The 21,416-nt window shown below is 43.3% G+C and overlaps 1 protein-coding gene across 7 annotated transcripts in view; it reads right to left on the bottom strand.

The window, feature by feature from the left end:
• TMEM178B (transmembrane protein 178B) overlaps positions 1 to 20,789 on the bottom strand; it is a 254,951-nt gene extending 234,162 nt beyond the window's left edge. For 4 of the 7 annotated variants that reach the window (XM_065038696.1, XM_065038710.1, XM_065038674.1 and 1 more), the window contains exon 1: positions 16,270 to 20,789. In XM_065038696.1, coding sequence (XP_064894768.1) covers positions 16,270 to 16,651 — 382 coding nt within the window. In that variant the 5' untranslated portion in view covers positions 16,652 to 20,789. The remainder of the gene's footprint in view (positions 1 to 16,269) is intronic. The other 3 variants (XM_065038684.1, XM_065038679.1, XM_065038690.1) reach the window with 3 other exon arrangements.
• Positions 20,790 to 21,416: the final 627 nt, after the last annotated feature.

The raw sequence follows: 21,416 nt of genomic DNA, 5'->3' as shown, positions 1-21,416 counted from the left end.
ACTGGCATCTCAGCGCAGACCAAAACCCTGGAAAGAAAGTATTGAAATAAACAGAGAAGTGCTCGTACCTGATCCTTAAATGTTAGGACAAAGTCCTACCCTGGTGTAAATCGCCACCAGGATGGATAGAAATGGGGCAATTTGAGCCTTCTGAGAGCTGGACAGTTGGATCTCATTTCAAAACATGGACACTAAAGACAAGCACTGAAACATTATCACAAGCAGCCTGAAAAGTCTCACTCCCCAGAGGAGGTATTTGAGTGCCTAACCCATGTGCCCAAGATAAACATCCAATAAACCTGATTTTCTAGGTGACAGATATAATTGTACCATCCCACCACAGCAATCAAGTGCAGATCACCTCAAAATGCAGGTCCAAGAACTCCTGAAATGCCGTGAACTACATTCAAAGGGAAGAGAATCTTTAAAGAAGGCATGTCCCTCCAGTCATCCTAATGCTGCCAGCCAAAAACTACACTGGCTGAAGAATGGCAACACTACCAAAGGGACGCCATGACCCCTCTGTTTGAAGCAAGACTGGCAGCTGGTGAAGCAGAGCTTGGGCCTGAAGGCTTGCCCACACATCAGCACTGTGCACAACATTCTGCTAGGAGAAATCCTGCTTCTTTCACCTTCACCTCTCTTGTACTTTTTTTCTTGGAGACAAGCACAGGAAAAGACGACTTTGGTGCTGAAGAGCTCATCTGCTCCTGCTGCTGCTTCTTCATTCGAAGGCACTGAAAATGCAATTAGTTGCTGTGTCACAGCAACTAATCAGTTGCTAACAGTAACTGATGAACAACAGGGGGAAAGATGTGGCACCAGAACTGGTGGTGGGGGGACACCAGTAAAGACAAGACAGGGTTCCTAACTGCAGGGATAAGAGGGAAAGGCTGGGGGGAAAGCAGAAACCATCACTGTAGTGCCATCACTTTCGGGGTGAGGACAGACCTTACACTGACATACACCTTTCCTCCCTCCAACCATTCAAGTAGTGTCTCCCTCCTTCCCTCAAATGCACTTGAAACAAGTTGCCCCACATTTTCCCATGAAACCTCCTGTTTAAAAACCTCTTTCCCAGATTTTAAACAAGCCTCCATGCCTTCTCCAGGCAGAAGTTTTCAAGTCCTGAGGCCAAGATGCTGCACAAGCCCATTCTGCATCCACTTCATCACTGGGAAACAGAGACCTTATGGAGTGATCAGTGTGAGACAGTGTTGTCACACTCTTGTTCCCAAAAAGCTGATGCTACCTCTGGGAGTCTGTGGCATTTTCCCACTAGGATCAATGAATCACAATGAACAGCATCTGAAAATCTAAGGCCCCTCAGGACACCAGGTAGAAAGGATTCCTCTTTCCTCCGTTATATGAAAGATTATTTCACAGAAAAAGGACAGATGGCTCAAGTCTACATAAAGGAGCACAGAAAACCACATATCTCTGCCCTTGTTCCAAACCCTCAACAGTGTATCGTGGCTTAGCATAGCATCCCTCTGCCACAGATATACGGCTCCTAAAAAGCAGCTGTCTCACATTCACACAGCGCAGTGCACAGGCAGAGAATCTCGCATCCAGCTGTAGCCACGCATGTGACATGTCCACAGAGGCAACACCAACAACCTTCAGTCTCCCTCATTCAGCCTCTGCCACAACTCAGAGCAGGACAGGGGCTGCACTTCATAAGGTCGTGATCAATCCTCAGCAGAAGCAGAAAATAAAAATGCCTTCTCTGATCCACCTTAGATGTAACCCTCTTTCTCCAGGTGCTCAGGCACAGAGCCAGGTAACAGTTTCTTCTAGTAACATAACAAGACATGGACCTGTTGCACAGGGGAGGCCACAGAAATGATCAGAGGGCTGGAACAGCTCTGCTGTGAGGACAGGCTGAGAGAGTTGGGGTTGTTAAGCCTGGAGAAGAGAAGGTTCCGGGGAGACCTTATTGTGGCCTTTCCATACTTAAAAGGGGCCTATGAGAAAGATGGGGACAGATATTTTAGCAGGGCTTGTTGTGATAGGACAAGGGGTAATGGTTTTAAAGTAACAGAGATTCGGGCTAGACATGAGGAAGAAATTTTTTACAATGAGGGTGGTGAAACCCTGTCCCAGGTTGCCAAGAGAGGTGGTAGATGTCCCATCCCTGGAGACATTCAAGGCCGGGCTGGATGGGACTCTGAGCAACCTGATCTAGCTGAAGATGTCCCTGCTCATGGCAGGGGGGTTGGACTGGATGACTTTTGAAGGTCCCTTCCAACCCAAACTATTCTATGATTCTCGGTCCAGGTTGCCTGAAACTCCAGACAGGCAGAGCACCCCAGCTTGTCTTGCTCTGTACTTATTGATGGAACCCTACTTCTACTTTTTCTAGAAGCTAAATTATAGCCCAAAAGGCTATCCCAGATGATGCTTTTCTTCCTTTACTTCTGTGGAGCCGTTCTATTTATTATAAGACTTTTTTCCCCAAACTCTTGAGAGATCTGTGATCTGCTGCTGCACACAGAATTGAACAAATCCCAGGCGTGGGTGCCTTTAGCCTTCATAAGCTGGTGGATCCTGTGGCAACATCCTTCCCTCTATAAGAAAGTTCACCCAGCATCACCAGCCAAATGGCTGAACATTCTGTGAACTGAAAAAATGCATCTCCTGGTAATTTAAATATGTGCAAATAAGGGTTTAATTCTGCTGCTGCCAGCCATCCCAAATGTTTAAATATAGTGCGGAAATTCTCCTTTATTTTATATAAACTATTTTAATGAACAAGTTGAAAGCATTCTCCTGGCTTATGCATACAAATGGCTGAGAATCTATCAAGTCTTTGCTGTCATTGAGCTAAGGCAATATGAAATGGAAGCAGATGAGGGAGCCAGGCAATAAAGACTCTATTAACAGCATTATCTAAGGGAAAGATATATAAAAAGTGCATAAAGTGCACACGGTTGTCATCCCCACTCCTTCTTGGATGTGTGGGGTCTCACTGGAAGAAATATGTGCAACTCAGATCCAGGTGAAAGAGACAAAGCAGCTGGGATTGCGCAGCTGGATTTGTCTTAGGTCCCTTCCCTCTCACCAGACACTCATGGCTGGTATCAGGCAGCCTGGTGACGAGCACTCCTTCCATCAGGCCTTGCTTGATATAGAGCTGAATATGCTTTTCCTCAGGGGAAAAAAAGAAGAGTAATTAATAGTCATAATAAATTAAACCTTCACAGTCCTATGGTACATTTCACAAGGACACAGCACTAGAAAGGATTGTGTTCATTTTTGCTGGATAGCAGGCAAGTATATAATATAATCCTTCTTCCTAAACACAACCGTCTTCATCAGAGCTTTGCTCTCCTCACTCCTTCCAGAGCCTCACTTCAGCAGAGCTTCCAGCCTACATGTATTCATGGTCCTTACACACATTTTTCCCTGTTCATGTTGTCCTTGTCTTAAACACACCTTTCCCCCCTCCTGTGTTTAACTCAGTTTCCTCTGGATAACAATTATATTTGTAAAACAAGTTTTCCATTTCTCTCCTCACACCAGTAACCCCACTCTGGACCTGCTTCAGATTGAGTTCATCTTTCTCGGAGGTGGTTGACAAGAATAGCAAAGATTATAACAGAGATTAACACCTTGTCCACAACTTTGACATTTCCCTTGTTGAAATATCTGGCCACCTCTGCTCTTCAATCATATTCAACTTTCTCCCGGTCATGGCTCTGACACTTTCTGTTTGCACTTGAAGATGGGTGCACTCTCATTGTCCCCTTTGTCCTTGTCTCACTGAGGTGGGCTCTGTGACCACATCCCAACTGCACATTGGATGAGATTCAGTTACACACCCTTCCCACTTTGCAAGGAAACCCGCTGCAGGACCTGGACATGGAGGAAGCCATCTGAGACCCAGCCTTCCCATAGCTTGGATGTCTGGGGAACCAGAATTCTAGTGAGCAACACAGAGGATATTTTGCCCAACGCCACAAACACATCTTCCAGGATGAAAAGTTCACATACAAAAGAAATTTCACATCTTTCCTACTGTCCAGTCCTTGACATTACCCAGTTCTTTCTATACAATATTCCAGGCCTTACTTCTCTTGGCAATGTGTCATTCTTGTGGCAGCCACAAATGCCTTAAGTTCACTCCTTTGTGCCCAGCTCAATGAGACCTGTCACCTCCCCTTACAGACCCTGCTCCAATATCATCAATTACATTATTAAAAAAGATTGGTTCCCTACTTCAGGAACTCTGCTGTTGACCTTCATGTTGATACTCCCTCTCCCAGCACTTGTTGCCTTCCTTTGGTCAGTTCCTCAAACACACTGTAAATTGTGTACTAATTACTTTAACATTGTAACAAACTGTTTCCTTAGGGGAAGAATATAAAATCCTTTACCAAAATCCCAATAAATTAGGTGTAAGGTATTTCCTTGTCTCAAAACCCAGTTGTCTTCCTGGCAAAATATATCTGGATAGTTTGGTGCACTTCAAATAGAAAAACATAAGTCGCATGTTTATTTCATTTCCCCCTGTGCATTTAATTAATCTTTCCTTTAGAACTTACTTTAAACTCTGCTTGCTATTATTATGATCAAACTAAAACGTCCGCTGTGGCCCAGACAACTTTTTGTCCTTTCTTTAAATATAGATTTGCTACTTTTCATTCCTAATGTACCATCCTAATTAGACAGATTTATTGAAAATCCTTTTTACTGGACTTGCAATGTCACATACCATATCTTTTAAAAGTCTGAGATGGAAATTACCCAACTTCCCAATTTGAGCCCATTAAGCTATTCGAGTTTTTCCATTTCCCCTGTGCCTGTTGGCTGGCTCCTTTGTCCCTCAGACCACCCTAACATTCGTCCCTATCTCTTTAATCATTATGGGCTATCATGTGAGCACTACTGGGTAATCTTGGGAACTAGTGAATAGAATAGGGATGAAATTTAGCACAAAACACTGGCTCATGTGGTGAGGGACTAACAGTGAGAAATTTCTGGCCGATATGAACTTTTGTCCTGCAGGATGTTTGTATTGTTGGGCAACTGTCCTCTGTGTAAAACAGGGATAATTTAACTCTCCAGAAGTCCTTTATGGTTAGAGATCAAGAAGTATTCAGATATTGTCTCTATGGGATCTGCCTAAGTACTTAAGACAAAGCAATACAATTGGATCATCAGCTACCATAAATCAGCATCACCCATTCAAAGTCAGGCTAGTGACTTTAATTTGCATCTTTAATATCTGGTTGAAATATGTTTTTGTTTCCTTTTTGTTTTCATTTCTGTTATGATATTAAAGTCATTAAATGACCACTGGGCAGAAAGCAAAAGTGTCTACATTCAAAAGGCTCTTTTGCATATTCAAAGATATGTAATAATTAATGGAGACATTGAGAGATGGAGTCATGTATCGTACACTCGTATTTAAGCAGAAAGACATTTTGAAATAGCTTCTCTGACCAAATAAAGTTAACAATACTGTTTCATCTGATTGGAAAGTCTAAAAATACATTTAGGAAGCTTTTTTTAAAATGTCTGCTGTTAAAACACAAAACCGACAAAAGGTCTCAGAATTAAATAAGTGCTGTGACAAGAGATTCTCTGTGACTTTCGCTCAATCTAGTGGGACATCTTGCTGGGACGTACTTTGCCATATACATGTGACATCTTAGCACACCTGTTCCGTTACAGTGTTTCAGCTTGCACACTTACAGTAGGAAACAAAGGAATCACGGGGCGCTGTTGAGCAGGTAGATCAGCCACCTACTTACACTGAACAGAGGTGGCATGGATGGATGAAGGAGTTTCAGAGCCTAATCACAGTCCCTGTCATCAGACAAGAGATGCTGATAATCACCCAGCTCGACACACATCGTTTCCTTCTCAACATTGAGTGCAGAGTCCCTCTGGGCATGACTGAGGTAGAGCTGCTGGAAAAAGCAGGTGGACGTACTGGAAAGATCCTCTCAGCTTTGCTTCAAGGTACCCCCATCCCAGTGCTTCTGCAATTTGGCACGTGCCAGGCACTGCTCTGCTGGGCTCATGGTCAGATTTCTCCTTACTAAGTGGCCTGACATGGTCTGTGCCCAGTTCTGTTTCCGAGCCTAGTAAAGATGTAACCTTGGAACAAGCTGCAGTAGCCTCATGTGCTTTGGGGGTGCCAGAGAAGCCAAAAAAACAGCACTTACACCCCCTTAAAGCAAAACTTGAAGGGCAGAGAGGTCACTACCTCTGACTTTCTTCTATAATTTGCTTTACCTTCATGCTGCGGGTTCATCCTGTGTAACCTTACAGAGGTCTCAGCATGGTTGTCCCCAGCAAAAATCAGTGAATTTGTCCAGTGCTTGGAACAATCACGCTCCAGTCTCAGATTGAACCTCCAGTGCAGATAAACAAGTATCAACTACAAATTCAGGATATTTTCCACAAACTGGTGGGGAAGGGGAGGATGGAGAAAGGTATTTACAGAGCTGACAGGCTCTGCGCCTTACACTTTACATTTTAGTGTTTCCTCTGTTTGATCTTATCAGTTACCAAAAATAAAGGACTTCATATTTGGCCCTGCACTCTCCCTCTGATCTTCCGCTTGGACCATCCCCTGGATTTTTTCTGCAGCTACCACCAACTACCACCTTCACACTAAGCTTGCTTGCCCTTTTTGTCACCTTAGGTCATCACTATTAAAGACTTCTTACCTGCCCTCAGCCTTTTTTCACCTTCTTTATCATTTCTTTCCTTTCTCCACATTCTGCACTCTTTCATTCACAGACCTTTTGCCCTGCATTCCTCTGTCTGCTCCTGCCCTGCTATCCCAAATCCCAACTGAGCCATTCTAGTTGGTGTCTGCTATGCTTCACACAGCAAAACATCTCTAATGGGAACCCCACTGTCTGGCTAACTTTCTCCACTATAAACACATTGCTCCCCCATTCAGTTCTGTTTGTTTCCTAGACTTAGTACTCCAGCTCAAGTCTCAGACTCACAGTCATAATCACCTCTTTGCCACATTTGGCTCATTCCTCATACCCTCCCATCTCCTCCAGCCCCCACTTCAGCTGTTACACAGGATTTCACCCAGTTCTTCCATGAGAAGAATGACAAACTGTGATCTTCCTCTTCCAGTAGCTTTGTCTTTTGTTTCCTCTTCTCCTCCTACAACTCCTTCCTCATTCTTCTCTCCCACAGATGAAAAACCTCCTATGCAACTCTCTTCCTTCATTTCTATTTGCCACTGAGCCAGTCTTATCCTGTCTCCTGACTTTCCTTACAGATGCTCTCGTCCTCTTGTTCTTTCTTCTCCTTGACCTCTCACACCCTCAGTCTTTTTATTCTCATAATGCAAGTACCATTCAATGTCTTTCCTCTTAAAGTATTCTCATTTTAAAACATTCTTTCATCTTAAAACATTTGTTTTCCTCTCTTAAATACCGCGTCCTTTTCTCTCCTCCCTTTCATTACCAACCTCTCTGAATACGTCAGGTACAAAAACTACCTGGCGCTCTCCCACCAGTTCAGTGCTGCCTCCTCTCCCTTGCAAGTGCTGCTGCCGAAGTCCCTGTTTAACGTACTGGGCAAATTTCAGCACAGTCTGAATGCTCTGTTCTCATCTGCTGCAACATGTCAGCTGACTTCAGTAGTCTCCTGTGCTGTTCCAGCCTGAAATGGTGTCCTTCTTCAGCTGCCACGACATAACTCGCTTCTTTTGCACCACCTTTGAATCTGCTTCTTTTGTATGTCCTCCAGAAGACTCTTTTCTTCTCCCAGCTCTGCTGGAAGTTCATGGGGATTTTCTCATTCTGTAGTTTACTCCTTGGTAATTTCTGTCACAAACATAGATTCCACTACCGTCTCCACCCAGCAGTTTTCACATTTGCTCCTCTAACACAGACTTGTCTCCCTATGTCCATACCCACAGTCTCTCTAATACTCTCTCACAGACATACCAATATCAGCCTGAGCTTATCGTAGCTAAAACAGAGTTTCTAATGTTCTTCTCTGTTCTTTACTATATGCTCTCTTCAGTAGTTCCCATCTCTTTCCCATTCCTACTATTGCTTTCCTTGTTCTGGTCAAAAACTGGAATAACATCTTCATCCTACTTCTCTCACTAAGTCCATGGATCCAGGGGATGTCTAAGGTTTGCATATTCTTTCTCCATCCATGCTCTCATTAGCTCATGCCTTTATTACTACAATATTTCTTTTTCTGACCTTTACAAATGTGATCTTGCCCTCCATGTATCCATTCAGGATGCTGCTAGAAATATCATTTTCCTAACACATCACTCTGACCATGTCATTCCTCTTAGCAGCTATAGAATGCTGTCCCCATATCTCTCTCATTAGCGTAATCTACTTGTCTTCATTAAGGAAATGTCAGCTTCTTCCTACAGCCAACCAAAGAGGTCAATCCCCATCACCTACTTATTAATTTTTCAAGCAGACTCAACCCATGATTTTTCTGGTACCATCCCTCAGTCTTTGAAACACCATCTTGTAAACATCTGCACCTCTTATTCATTATCCTTCTTTACAACTCTTTTAGGAATCCCACATTTAGGAATCCCACATGGTGCTTACAGAAATGTGGTTAGCCTACTGGTGTTTTTAAAATGCTGCCGGACACGTTGAGCATAATTACCTTGTCATCTCCTTGTACTGTCTCATAAGGCTGCATATTTAAAGTGCAGCAACATGTCAAAAGGACGGCGACGTTTTTCTGATTCATGATTTCTGATTCATTATTAAGGCTCATCAATCCTACTGTAGACCTCTAACTGGTATTAATAATAATGAACGAAATCCCTATTATGCGGCTACTGAGCTGAGGTACAAGAGATTAAGTCACTTTCCTCAGGTCATGAAGGAAGGCTATGGCAGAGCTTGGATCAAGTTCTGGCTTTGTAAGCCCTGCCCTAACTGCAGTACTACCTTTCTTCCATCTATCTTGGTAGTTATCTACAAAGGATTATGATTTCAGCAGGCTCAGCTGGGCAGTTGTGACTATTTATTTGTGGAAGAATTAGGCTTTATGAGAAAGAAAATGGGGAAATTTCCATTTTATAGTCTGATTTCTCTCCTGCAGAGAAAATATGTTAGTTTATATTATTTTCTTTTTAGGTGGATTCTATTCTGAACGCTCTGTTAAATGCCCTTGTATTCCAGAATCCACATTATTTATTTATTTATTCCTTAAAAACTAAGAAACACCATCTTTCTTCTTTCTTTTGCTTTAAAGAGGTGACTATGTACTCAAGGGTTCCAGCAACACTTTGTTAGCAATGAGCCATTAAGTAACTTACATTATAAATGATTGTCATTATTTTTGCAGAACCTACAAAACATAAAGCCATTTTGTCATTTACTGGCTCTGCAATAGTTAATGAACTCATTCCACTCTTGAAGTTATTCTGAGTGCACAGAAAGACTTTTTCAATGAGAAAAAGCAATATTAGTATGGATTTTTATTACTGGAGATGACAAAATAGTTCAGATAATTTCCTCTCTATTTAAGTAGAAGAATCTTTCATATTTTTATTTTTACAGTAAAGAGAACACATTTGCAATCATATTAAATCTTTCCTCCACACTTGTTAAAAAGTTTTTAAGCAATCGTCACAAAGGATAAAAATGCTGAGATTTCTCAAAAGCATTCAGATGCTCAATTAAATGAACAGGAATTACGCATACAGTCCTGCAGGCAGCTCTGCAAACATCATTTTCTCTTGAGAAGGGCATGATCCCGTCAGTTTTACTCAGGCAAAATTTCCATTTGTCTTCACCAGCAATTTTACTTGAAAGCCAGCAGCTTGATTGAAATTTGCCCTTTAAAACAGCATGAATAAAAACAGTTGCAGCTCTGTTAAATTACATGTATGTTCTTAGTATTTTTAGCAGATATATATTATCAAACTAATTATCTCAGATGTGTCAGAGGAACGTGTCAGGTTCTTATTACTTGTGGTAAAGACACTTTTTAATGAAATGCTATTTAAGTTTGATGCAATTAAAATATTAAAATAACTTATTTAAAATATGATGGGCCAAATCCTCCTGGAACTCACAAGCATGAAACACGAGTGATTTCATCCATTAAATGATTTTAGAAAAATCTCTGAACAAGAGCATATCTTTGCTGCATCTTAGAAACATGCAGTTATTTGACTTCCAATCTGCATCGGTAGACATATAAGAATAATTATGGCATTGAAAAATACCTGGGTAGCCTAAGATTCAACTCAAAAAGTGTCTGCTGCTTAAATTTCACTGGTTCGCTCTGCAGAACTCTGCTGTGACAGGAGGGAGCACAGACCTTGCATTGGCCTTTCTATCCAGGGACAATTTTAACCTCAAAGGAAACACTAAAGGCCTGAACTTGCTGCATCACCATGTTCAATAAAACATTTACCGTTGACTTCACAGGATGAGAACCGAGTCTTCAAAAAGTCCTTTTCATAATGAGTACATCTGGAGAACAGCTGGGATTTCAAACACATGTTTTAAACAAAGCATTTGGATTCTTTAATATATGAGGGATACATGAAAGAATGGCTGTCCTAATTTACCTGGTAAAACCATTGCATTTTAAAAGTCAAATCTACAGAATCACAAGGTATTGCAAGTGGTTTTATGGAAATAAAGCTTTTTATTCCTAGAGATAGCTGCAAGTAGCCTCTCTTCAGCCTTTTCCAATTGTGTATAAATAATCCCTAGTGACGGCTGGAGTAGTCCTGTTAAGCCTTTCTTCCCCAGTTATGCCATGCATCTGACAAACCAAAACAGAGAATGCTTTCATCCCAGAAATCTTGAATACTATTCAGGGTGCAGGTAGGCTGCACAGGAATTACTTGCTTTTTTTTTCCAGTGGTGGCATGGGCTAAGTACACTTGCAATAAAATCTTTTAAAAATAGGATTTACTATGATTTCCATGGATCTTGGGGGAAGAAGGAAGGCGAAAGAGGGATTGAAATAATAAGGTCATTGTAAATATTTTTATTAATAAAATTGGATTCCAGTGGCAGGCAGCAAAGCCCCATCCAGACAGGTTTAACTGGCAGCCTTCCAAAAGTGAGATGAAAGTTCCTCTGAGTAGTAATTGTCTAAATGGAACAGACTCTGGTTATTGTGCAACTTCTTCCTCTACTTCATTGTACCTTTAGAATTAAATTATGTAATTATTTATTTTCCGTTCTTGTTTTCCTCTTCACTAGTGCAGGAAGCATCTGAGCAATGTTGCCCTAGGATGCACAGAGTCTGTGGCTCCCAGGTTTTTTTTTTCTGGGCCACTGTGAGTCCATACAAAAGGAGCTGTGAGCTGCTGGTTGCCAAAACAGAATATAAACTCAGTCTTCTTCTGGCCATGAATGGACACTTACCTGCATTTTAACTCACTGCTTGCTTAGTGGTGGAGGTGGCTGGTTCACTGAAATCTTCTGGTTGGGTGAGGGAAAGTCACGTTTGTGAAAAACTCGGCAGTACAGTGGTAAACAGTGGATTAAACAGGATATAGGGACCATCTCGAGGGAGGTGATTCTGCCCCTCAGCTCCACTCTGGTGAGACCCCACCTGGAGTCCTGCGTCCAGCTCTGGAGGCCTCAGCACAGGAAAGACATGGACCCGTTGGAGAGGGGCCAGAGGAGCCACAGAAATGATCAGAGGGCTGGAACAGCTCTGCTGTGAGGACAGGCTGAGAGAGTTGGGGTTGTTCAGCCTGGAGAACAGAAGGCTCTGGGGAGACCTTATTGGAGCCTTTCAGAGCTTAAAAGGGGCCTATGAGAAAGATGGGGACAGAGAGGGTGTTCCCAGAGAGGTGGTAGATGCCCCATCCCTTGGAGACATTCAAGGCCTGGCTGGATGGGGCTCTGAGCAACCTGATCTAGTTGAAGATGACCTGTGACACTCCCTTCCAACCCAAACTATGATTCTATATTCAAAGGGAAGTTAAACAACAGGGCTACTTCTTCACAGAAAGGGTTGTCAGGCATTGGAACAGGCTGCCCAGGGAAGTGATTGAGTTACCATCCTTGGAGGTGTTTAAAAGATGTGTAGATGAGTTTCTTAGGGACATGGTTTAGAGGTGGACTTGACAGTGCCAGGTTAATTGTTGGACTCGATGATCTCAAAGGCCTTTTCCAACCAAAATGATTGTATGATTCTATGATCCTGTGATTCTATTTAATTCAGGGAGCAGACTGGACCAACACCTGGGAATCAGAAAAGTATTGTGCTGAACAAACCAAGAGCCAGCAATTCCTAACTTTGTGAGTCTTTAGGGATTAGGAGTGAATCTGTGGTCCTGAGATGCTACAAGACTTGATCGTATGTGAAAGCAGAATCAGAAGGCCAGCTTTATTAGTTCTTTCTTTTTGACAGATCCCTTTCTACAGGAGTGCTTTTCCTCAGTCCAAGTAGCCAGTTCACAAGAATAAGGATTATTCATGTAAGTAAAAGTTAGCAAAACTGGGCCCTGGGTTTGAATGTTTTATTCAAATAACTTCTTTATTGACTATAATTTCTGTTGCTTCTGGTTTGATTTTTTTTTTTCACTCATGACAACGAAGAGAACAAATTCAGTGCCTAATTTTGATACAGCTTTAGAATGTTTTTCAGGCCTTTGGTTTCATGCCTGTATGCCTCTCCTTGAGTATGATTACTTGCAACAACCTGCTTTAATTCATTGCCTATTCATCTGATTATATTATTTCGAAATACACACTCGGGTTCTGTGGAAATATGAAAAAAGGAGTAGAAGAAATATAAATAGGTCTAGTGTCTAGTGTCTATTACATCTATCCATAAGAAATCTGAAGTAACAGATCTCCAGTTTTTCTAGCAAAACCCAACATAAAGGTTTTTATTTATTTGCCAGAAAGAGAAAACTAACAAATACAGAACAGAATTACAGAAGTGATCTGGCCTATTCAGAAACAGAAGTGTTTTTTAAAACCGCCGGCATCTGAATACTGTCAAGTACCATAGGGCCTGATCCTGCCATAAGCCGCTGCCTATAGCTTGTATTAATTTCAGCAGAGTTCATAAGCAAAATAACTGCAGGGTATTTGCAAAGCCAGTTAGGCTCTTAATGACCATTTTTTGTTATCCTTTGATAGATAAACCTACCATTCTCTATACTGGAAGTTTTGCCTAGGGAAAAATGTAGAATCTATCTCAAAATAAATGGATCGCTTAGATTCTGTACCGCTTAACAGAAAAAAAAAAAAAAATCACCACCTTAATAGCGTTTACATTCAATTACATATAGCATTAAACACAATATTTGGGGCCAGAACTTGCATTAGATTATCCAGTTGCGGAAGAAGTGTGCTAGATTAAATTAACAACTGGCAGAGGAAAGAGAATGAAAGGCCTATGTACCAATACCATCCTCTTTTATATGGTATTTGGCCTGAAGCTCATACAGAGAGAGATTTCATCTGTGCAGGAACACGTACCCCATTCAGGGTATTTCATTACTATAGGTAGAGAACATCTACAGCTCTTCACACCCACCCAAACACGCACCCTTGCAACCTCCAACTCCAGATGAGCATCTGCCATGGAAGAAAAACTAGAAAAGCAAGGTGGTGCTGTCAGGTTAAATACTAGAATACTTGGCTCATTTTGAACTCCTAGCTGTTCTCAACAGCGATGGCAAATGTACTTATTCCATTTTCATCAGATAGCTGCAGATCGTAAAGAAAGAGTCTGGTAGCTGGCCTTAGGTAGAAACAGGGACACTAGCTGACTACCCATGTAAAGCTGGCTCCTAATTCAGTGATTCCAGCATATAAGGAGTTTTAACAGACAAATATTTTACATTATTTTTTTGTCAGGGAGGAGTAAAATCCCTTAGTTCTTTTTTATCTAACAAAACAAAGTAGACAAGCAATCCTGTAAAATCTCCAGTTGTGTTTCTGAGGAAGTCAAACACTTTATTTTATCAAATTGCCATTAAACTTGCTTTTCTATGTTTTAATCTGGAGGTGCCAAAGGAACACACCTCTATAGCATTAGTGGTAATGTGTGTGATTCTTCTTTATAGCTGAGAGGCATAGTATAGGCAGATCACCACTTCAAAAAGACCCTTAAATGAACTGTAATACTGGTATTCAGTATTATGAGTCTCCCTCCCTTAACATTTCTCTCAATGTGCAATAAAGTTTGTTAAATGTATGCCCAAAACCTTTAAAGAAGGCAAAGAGTCACACACACCAATATTTGCACATACCTCCCCTGTGTGCACAATTTGCACTTCTGCCCTTGGGACAGGGACTCCGTGAAGTGGCTACCTGGCCATCTGCAGACACATATGTCCAGGAATATGTGTGCAGGAACGCATGCTGTACTTGAGCCTGGGAATCCCTTGGTACCAGCTGAATGCTCTGTGTTTACAGGTATTTCACGACATACACACTCATTCACACACTCACATACACACGGACATACATGAATTACAGCTGGATCTTACAAAGACCATCTTCTCCTGTGTGTAACCACCGCAGCTTGAGTTGCCACATTTTCTCTATGGTTAACAGCAGAGCTGCCCTTACATGTAACCCAGTGCCTGTCAATTTCAGCAGTTTCTGGCAAGAGAAACGGACATTCCTGAACCCAGGACAAGGCAGGAGGTAAAAGATGAACAAGTCTCACCTATTTCAAGATTAAAAACCTCTCTAATAACTGAAACTCCTTTCGCCAAAGGTGAGCTCTGTTCACCTGCTGTCAAGGTTGAATTTCTTTGTTTATGCCCCAAGCACAGCGAGCACACGTGGCAAAGTGATCCAGCCTTCCACAGACAGCCCAGCCCTCACCTAGACACAGGGGAGAGGAGCCCTCCCTCAGCTCCAAAACCAGGAGGAGGTTACCAGGGTGCTGACAGGTTTGTACATGTTCGCCTGTCCATTACAAATGGGACTGAAGCCACCAATTTGTTTCATAGTGATCATTAAATAGCAAACAGACTTTAAGGACCACTAGCAACACAGACAAAATCCCAAGTAGCGATCTTGGTTGCCTGCTACACCACCTGTGTGTGCTGTCTCAGGGCAAGTCTATACCACGGTACTCACCTCTACTGCTCACTTTTAAAACATACGGAACAAAATGTATACATTGGCAAACATATGTGAGAGTATATCCCTCATGAATAATTAGCTTTAAGCTACAATTCTGCTTGCAATGTCTGAAAAGGGAATTAACGCAGGGTATCAAGGGAGTTTGGAACAGAGAACACACTCAGAAAACAAGTATTTTTAAAGATTGTATGGTGTAAGAAGCAGCGATTTCACTGTGATGGAAAGAAACTGCTGGGGAATCAGCAACAGAAGAACCATGGGAGGGAAATGTTATCTTGTTGTATGGAGTAAACATGCTGTGGGTAGCAAGGATGCTGTCATCTTTTACTGAAACCCTCATCATCCTACAAAAATATACATCTTTTGCAGATAGGATGTTTAGGCAGCATTTTATACATATCTCCTCTTCCTGTACTTCAGACCAAAGACATTTTTGAGGCAAACTGACCATCACCTTGAACTGGTACCTTGGGTTAAAAAAAGAAGGACCAAAAAGCAAGAGAAAACACAGCACAAAAATGCTACAGGCAAACAGATGCATCTCCACCCAAAGAGAAAATTATTCCTTGCTAACACTCCTAATAAATTCATGTAATGTTTTGTAGACATTGAAGATATTCCAAAACATAGCTCAGTGTAAACAGCAAGCTGGGTTTCCTCCTGCTCTTTAGCATTTCTCTTTGTTTACTCTCCATTTGAGTACAGAAAAAACCTACATGTGAGCTCTACAAATGGTTTTTTTTGGGACTGATGGGGCATCCAGTAAAGGAATGATGAAATACAGACATATGTAGCCTCCAATAAAAGAATTTTTACTCTACCTGAGTCATCAGGGTCAAACAAAATTAAAAAAAAAAAAATCCAATGTCTGCTTTATTAATACCTCTTATTTGTATATGGAAAACAATCTGATACCATGGCGATGGGCAGACTATATTAAGCTTAGAGAGACATTCTGGGGTGTGTCTGCTCTCACCCCCACTGACTTCTTGCTCCCAAACCCCACACCTCAGCAGTAGAGACCCTGTGGGAAACTGCCCTGGCAATGCTTTAGGAAGTGATGCCCAGCCAGACCAGCTCACCCATCGTAAAAGTAGGTGCTTGGCTAGAGATGCTACCCCCCATCTGTAAGCCCGAATGGCTCTGCTCAGACGCTGCTCAGCTCAGGAGTGCCTGGCACGTTCATTTGGTAAAAAACAGCCCTTACCTTTGGCAATCAGCTCCTCCAGCTCTTGGTCAAATCCTTGTCGGTGGCATTTCCTCCAGAGCCCCATGTTGGTGGAGTTGTACTGTCTGTTGCACTCGTCGACTGCGCTCATAGCAAAGATCTGCCTCCTATTTCTTGCCAAGAGGAGTTTCCCTTCCCAGCGGTCCAACCTAGACCTGCTGGCCCTGAGAGGCAGGTTGTTGTTGGAGTTATAAATGAAGCCAGGATCATTTCTTTTAGTGGTGATGCTCTTGCACCTCTCTCTGTGCTTCCTGGCATCAGTTTCGTACCAATGGTCAGAGCAGATTGCCACAGCCAGCATGCCCAGGGCACACAGAGCTAAAGAGAGGCCAGCATACAGCAGTAACCTTCCAGCAGCCATACCTCAGCTTCACAGAAACACCATGGACATCTTCACAACAGGCAAAGCCCTTGAGCGTGAGACCACGCAAAAAACCTCCAGAGCGGCTGCTACGTGTCACTTGGCAGAGATTGCCTCAAACATCCCCAACTCCTGTGGCTCACATCCACGCTGCGGAGGGATGCTGAGAGCTCTACAAAGTTCTGCCCCGGGGGCAGTCCTGGAGTCTCATCTGCCTCTTCTCCTCTGTGGAGGAGACCTGGTGAGGAGAAATACAGCCTTCCACCTTGAACGGGAGCAAGCCAGCGACCCACCTATACAAAGATGTTCTTCTCCCTCACCACGAGCACCCAGGCAACGGGGACTGAAGGGATATATCCCCCCTGAAGAGACCTGAAAGCTATGGCTGTTTGGTCAGTCCGTTAATCTCTTTCAATCTGGCCAGCTCAGAGATCCAGAAGAGATGGCTTTCAGATCAGCAAGCTCACCACAGCATCATCACAGGACGGAAAAGTTCAACAGCTAGAGATCTCCTGCTTGCAAGGGACAGGTTATCCCGGTTTCAGGACTGGGTGACTTGCCTTTTCTTTGTCACTGGCTCAGCAAGAGCATCATAGTCTGGACAGTCGGTTGCTTGCTTGGGTTTAAAGCGGGGTCGAAAGGGAGGGAGCAAGAGGGGGGAGCAATCTGTTGTTGCTGCTGCTGCTGGTTTAAATCGTGGCTAAAATACAACCTCCCCGGCTGGAACTGGAACCGCGGACACACACCGATCTCTCCCTTAGCAGACTTCGCTGACAGTCACTGACATCTTGGCTTCGGAAACACCTCGGCTCCTCTCCTCCAGCCTTCCCATTCACTCGCCTGCTTTCGTCGTCTGCGCTGTCGCCCAGGCAGCCGAACGCCACGATCGTTTCCCCGCAGCGAGCCCAGCAGCGCTTCGCCTCTCCCTGCGCGGCGGCCTCCCCGCTCCCGGGCCCGGGGAGAGGCGGCGGGGGAGCAGCCGCAGCCCCGGCAGGACCCGCCGCCGCCGCCTCCGACCGCGCACCTCCCGCTAGGCAGCACCGGCAGCAGTCCGAGACCCCAGCATCGTTTTTCCACGCATTCCTCCCCCTCCCCGTCCCCCCGTCCCCTTCCGCTGGTATCTGAGGAGCTTCCTTCGATCCCCGGCGCTGGGATGTGTTGTTGCACAGTTTTCCTAACACGGCGGCACGTTAGCCATCTGCAAGATGAAGGCGGGCAGGGCTTACGGAGGGCTGAAAGGATGCTAAGGAATGGGGAAGGGAGAGAGGTCGGGGGGAAATCAAACCAAAACAAACCAGGGAGGGGTGGGGGGAAACAAAAAAAAAAGAAAAAAGCTACACACCTTAGACTGGGAGAAGAACGCAGCCCCTAACTGTTGTCAACAGCTTTCAGGCTGCACCATTTCTCTGCCATATGGCCTGATCTCCAAGTCAGAGCTGAGATTTTTAGCTCAGAAGCTTCATAGGAGTCGTATTCCCAGCATTAGCAGCTACATATTCAGGCATGTTGTTTGTTGTTTGGTTTGATTTTGGGTTTTTTTGTTTTGGTTTGTTTTTTTTTTTCCTCCTTAAATTTCCACTCCCTTTCTCTCTAATGGGAATAACTCACCCATCTCGTAGAGATCAAGCACAACAGAAGGTGAGCTGGAGTCCCCAAGCCTTAGAAATCTCATTTCACCGTTTTTAATTCAAATAAGAGTGAATCCAATCTTCTGTACACCTGGGAATCTTTCCTTGTTCAAACACCGAGCCCTGCAGCCTTGGCTAAAGCCTACAGACAGAGAATACAGAGCGCTGAGCCAAAAGCCAGTGATGTCACCCATGCAACGTGAGACTCATTTCTTATTTCTCTAGCCTCCTTAAAGACAAACTGCACCACTTCCCAGGCAGGAAATGTCGAAGCCTTACTTTCTTAAGAGGGGAAAATGTAAAACCTGGATTTAACTGTATCCTGCTCATTCGTGGTCACAAGCCCTTATGTCATGCGAAACAGACCCAAGACAACCAGAGCTGTTTCTTACTGCACCAAAAAAATCCCAACCTACTACATCACATAAAGCACGAGCTTGAAAATAACCCTGAATTCAGGACCTAGATTCTGTATGATACAGAAATCTGAGGCCTCCAGACTCTGAATTGTACTGTTTAAGAAGGAAATAATCACAGTCATGTCCCTTTCATCAAAAAGTTCTGGATTCTGGCTCATCCTGGTCCATGGGTACCACAGCATCCTGGAGCTGGCAGAGGGACCCAGTTAGCCCCATCCAAAATTTGGCTCCCACACACCAATGACCACAAGGTATGGTCACTCCTGTTACGTCAAAAAGTCCACAGCCCCAATGCCTCTCCAGGGATGAGTGCTGCAAAAGTCCACATCCACACTGGGTCCTACCAGCTTTTGGCCCCTGAAGCCCAAGCTGTATCATCTGACTAGAAAATAATCACAGCCTTTATTGGAAGCCGTGGCCTGGTGATAGTTCTTGGCCCCAAAAGGGGAGTGCTGGGATTTTGCTAGCTTTTAGCCATAAGCCACACAAGCTGTACTTGCTCCAGTGGGGAGAGAAGAAGGGGGACATGGTACCTCTTCAGGTATCAGAAATACATACCTGGATTTTCTTGAGAAATACAGCTGCATCAGAAAAAAAAACACATGGCTGGATCTTACCAGGTTTTGGCCTCAAACCAAATTGCATCATCAAAAAAAGGCAAGATGTCTCTTTCCATTTTAGTTGGCAAAAACAGGTTCCAAGTCAGCTGGGATTTTCAGCTATGGAAGGGCATCTCTCCATTAAACCATTTTTGGTTTAATGTAAAGTACTGTATTGTCTAACCCCCTTGTATGATTGTGAATCTCGCAAAGGAAAGTCGATTGTCCAAACCATAGACATTGCAATCATCTGCATCTGCTGGAACAGCTCTATTGCAAAACTTCAATGTTATGTTATTAACTGCATCTAGAAAGTTTTAAATAAATTTAATTATTTTACTGAAACAAGACACTGGTTTATTTTTTTTAGTGCTAACTTGCCTTCGTTGTTCATAATGAAGGCAAATATTTAAGGATCTAAGGGGGTTTTTTTAATAGTTAAGCACAGGTGGATCCAGTCCTATAACTGGATTTTTCAAGCAACTACATGTCAGTACATAAAAAAATGAAATTTTATAGTGGGCTTGGAGCAGCCATACTTGTCATCTGTTCCGAGACAGAATTTAGAGATTTGTGGTCAAAAAGCTTCTGGCTCCTATGAGAAGATGGTGAACAGGTTTCTTGTGTTGCAGCCCACACAGAGCCGAGAGTGCACCTGGATTTCTTCATCAGTTTTTAGCATCAGGTCCCAAGCTGAAGGATGAGAACATGGAACAAGCCTAATTTTACCAAACGTGGATTGATGGATTTTTGATTTAAGCACAAGAGTCTGCTACATTTATTCTCTATTTAGATTGAACTGGAAGACAGAACTGTCTAAACTATTCTCTATTTAGACAGAACTGGAAGACTGGGGGCAAGAACAAAATGAAGGATTCAGCTATCAGAGCTGTTTTTCTCATGGTATTGGCCAAAGATATATTAGGGGACAGGAAAACCATATAATGTAAAAATACATACATTTCTAGTTAAACATCAGGATTACAGTCCAAAGACCCAAGATTTGGTTGGATCGAGGCAGTTTCAGGTGCCAGGTGTTTCCGTCACACTCCAAGGCAGTAAGAGAGTTTCATACCTGGAGAAGCCAAACTTGTTCCCTCCTCTCATTCTTAAACATGGGTTTAAAAATTGGAATGCAGCTCCAGGTTTTATTTTTTTCTCTGAAAAGGCATTTCAGTGGCAGTTTCTATACATTTTTTTTACTTGCATTGTAGCTTTATCAGATGGCAATCTATATCCTCCTGCAAGTCACCTTAGATATATAAATGTAGGAGAAAATGTTGGATTTCAGATGAGCTTCAGTTTAACTCTTAGAATTAAACATTTCTATCCCTCATCATCATCATCTTTATTCCCTTTTTTTTTCCAGAGGGGCAGATTATTGCTTGTTGCAGGCATTAGGAACCTTTCCTCCGTCTCTTGCCAGGATTATTATAGACAGCCCCTTCGCAGCGCCAACAGATCATTATTAAATTCTCTTCCTCCCACCCCACCCCCGCCTCACTGCAGGGGGGAAAAACAATCCTTGTCGATCTTGAGACTAATGTAAGCTGGGAGAAAGGCATTTAAAAAGGAAGAACTCACACACACTTGGGAACGTTACATGGAAACCGGTCCCTTCTGTGAATTAAGGGCATATTGGCAAAGGGAGGTAATTCACGGGTCTTAAATGAACTGCGAAGTGAAAATGCAGTTATAGTAAAGGACTGAAAGCTGAGGCTTTCCTTTCTGCAGGTTACGATTTCAGGGATCCAGAGGGAAAGCTAAAGCACATGGGTGCACAGGAAAAATGTCTGAAGACACGGGACAGAGACACAGAGCCCAGCGTGTCTGTTCAGAGCAAATTCCTTGTCACAAGCCGTGCGCTGCCTGCCAGACATCACCACGGGTGGTATTGTATGGACAGGGCTGGCTCCTCTCCATTCCCTCCCAGGACTGTTTCTGCTTTCCTTAGCATCCCCCAGCTCCCCTCGCCCACTGCCTTCCAAGAAAGCATCAGATACCAAAGCAAAGAGAGCGCCTGTACCAAGGTATGCACAGGCTGTGAGGTTAGAGACAGGCAGGGCATAGTTAATGGGCAACCAATTGCAATTTTGCAATTTGCTTTTCTTCGGGTTGG

This window comes from Columba livia, chromosome 1 (assembly GCF_036013475.1).
Source record: "Columba livia isolate bColLiv1 breed racing homer chromosome 1, bColLiv1.pat.W.v2, whole genome shotgun sequence".
In the NCBI taxonomy this organism is placed as follows: domain Eukaryota; kingdom Metazoa; phylum Chordata; class Aves; order Columbiformes; family Columbidae; genus Columba; species Columba livia.
The sequence above is the reverse complement of the archived record's forward strand: the minus strand, read 5'-3'. Positions and strand labels throughout refer to the sequence as shown.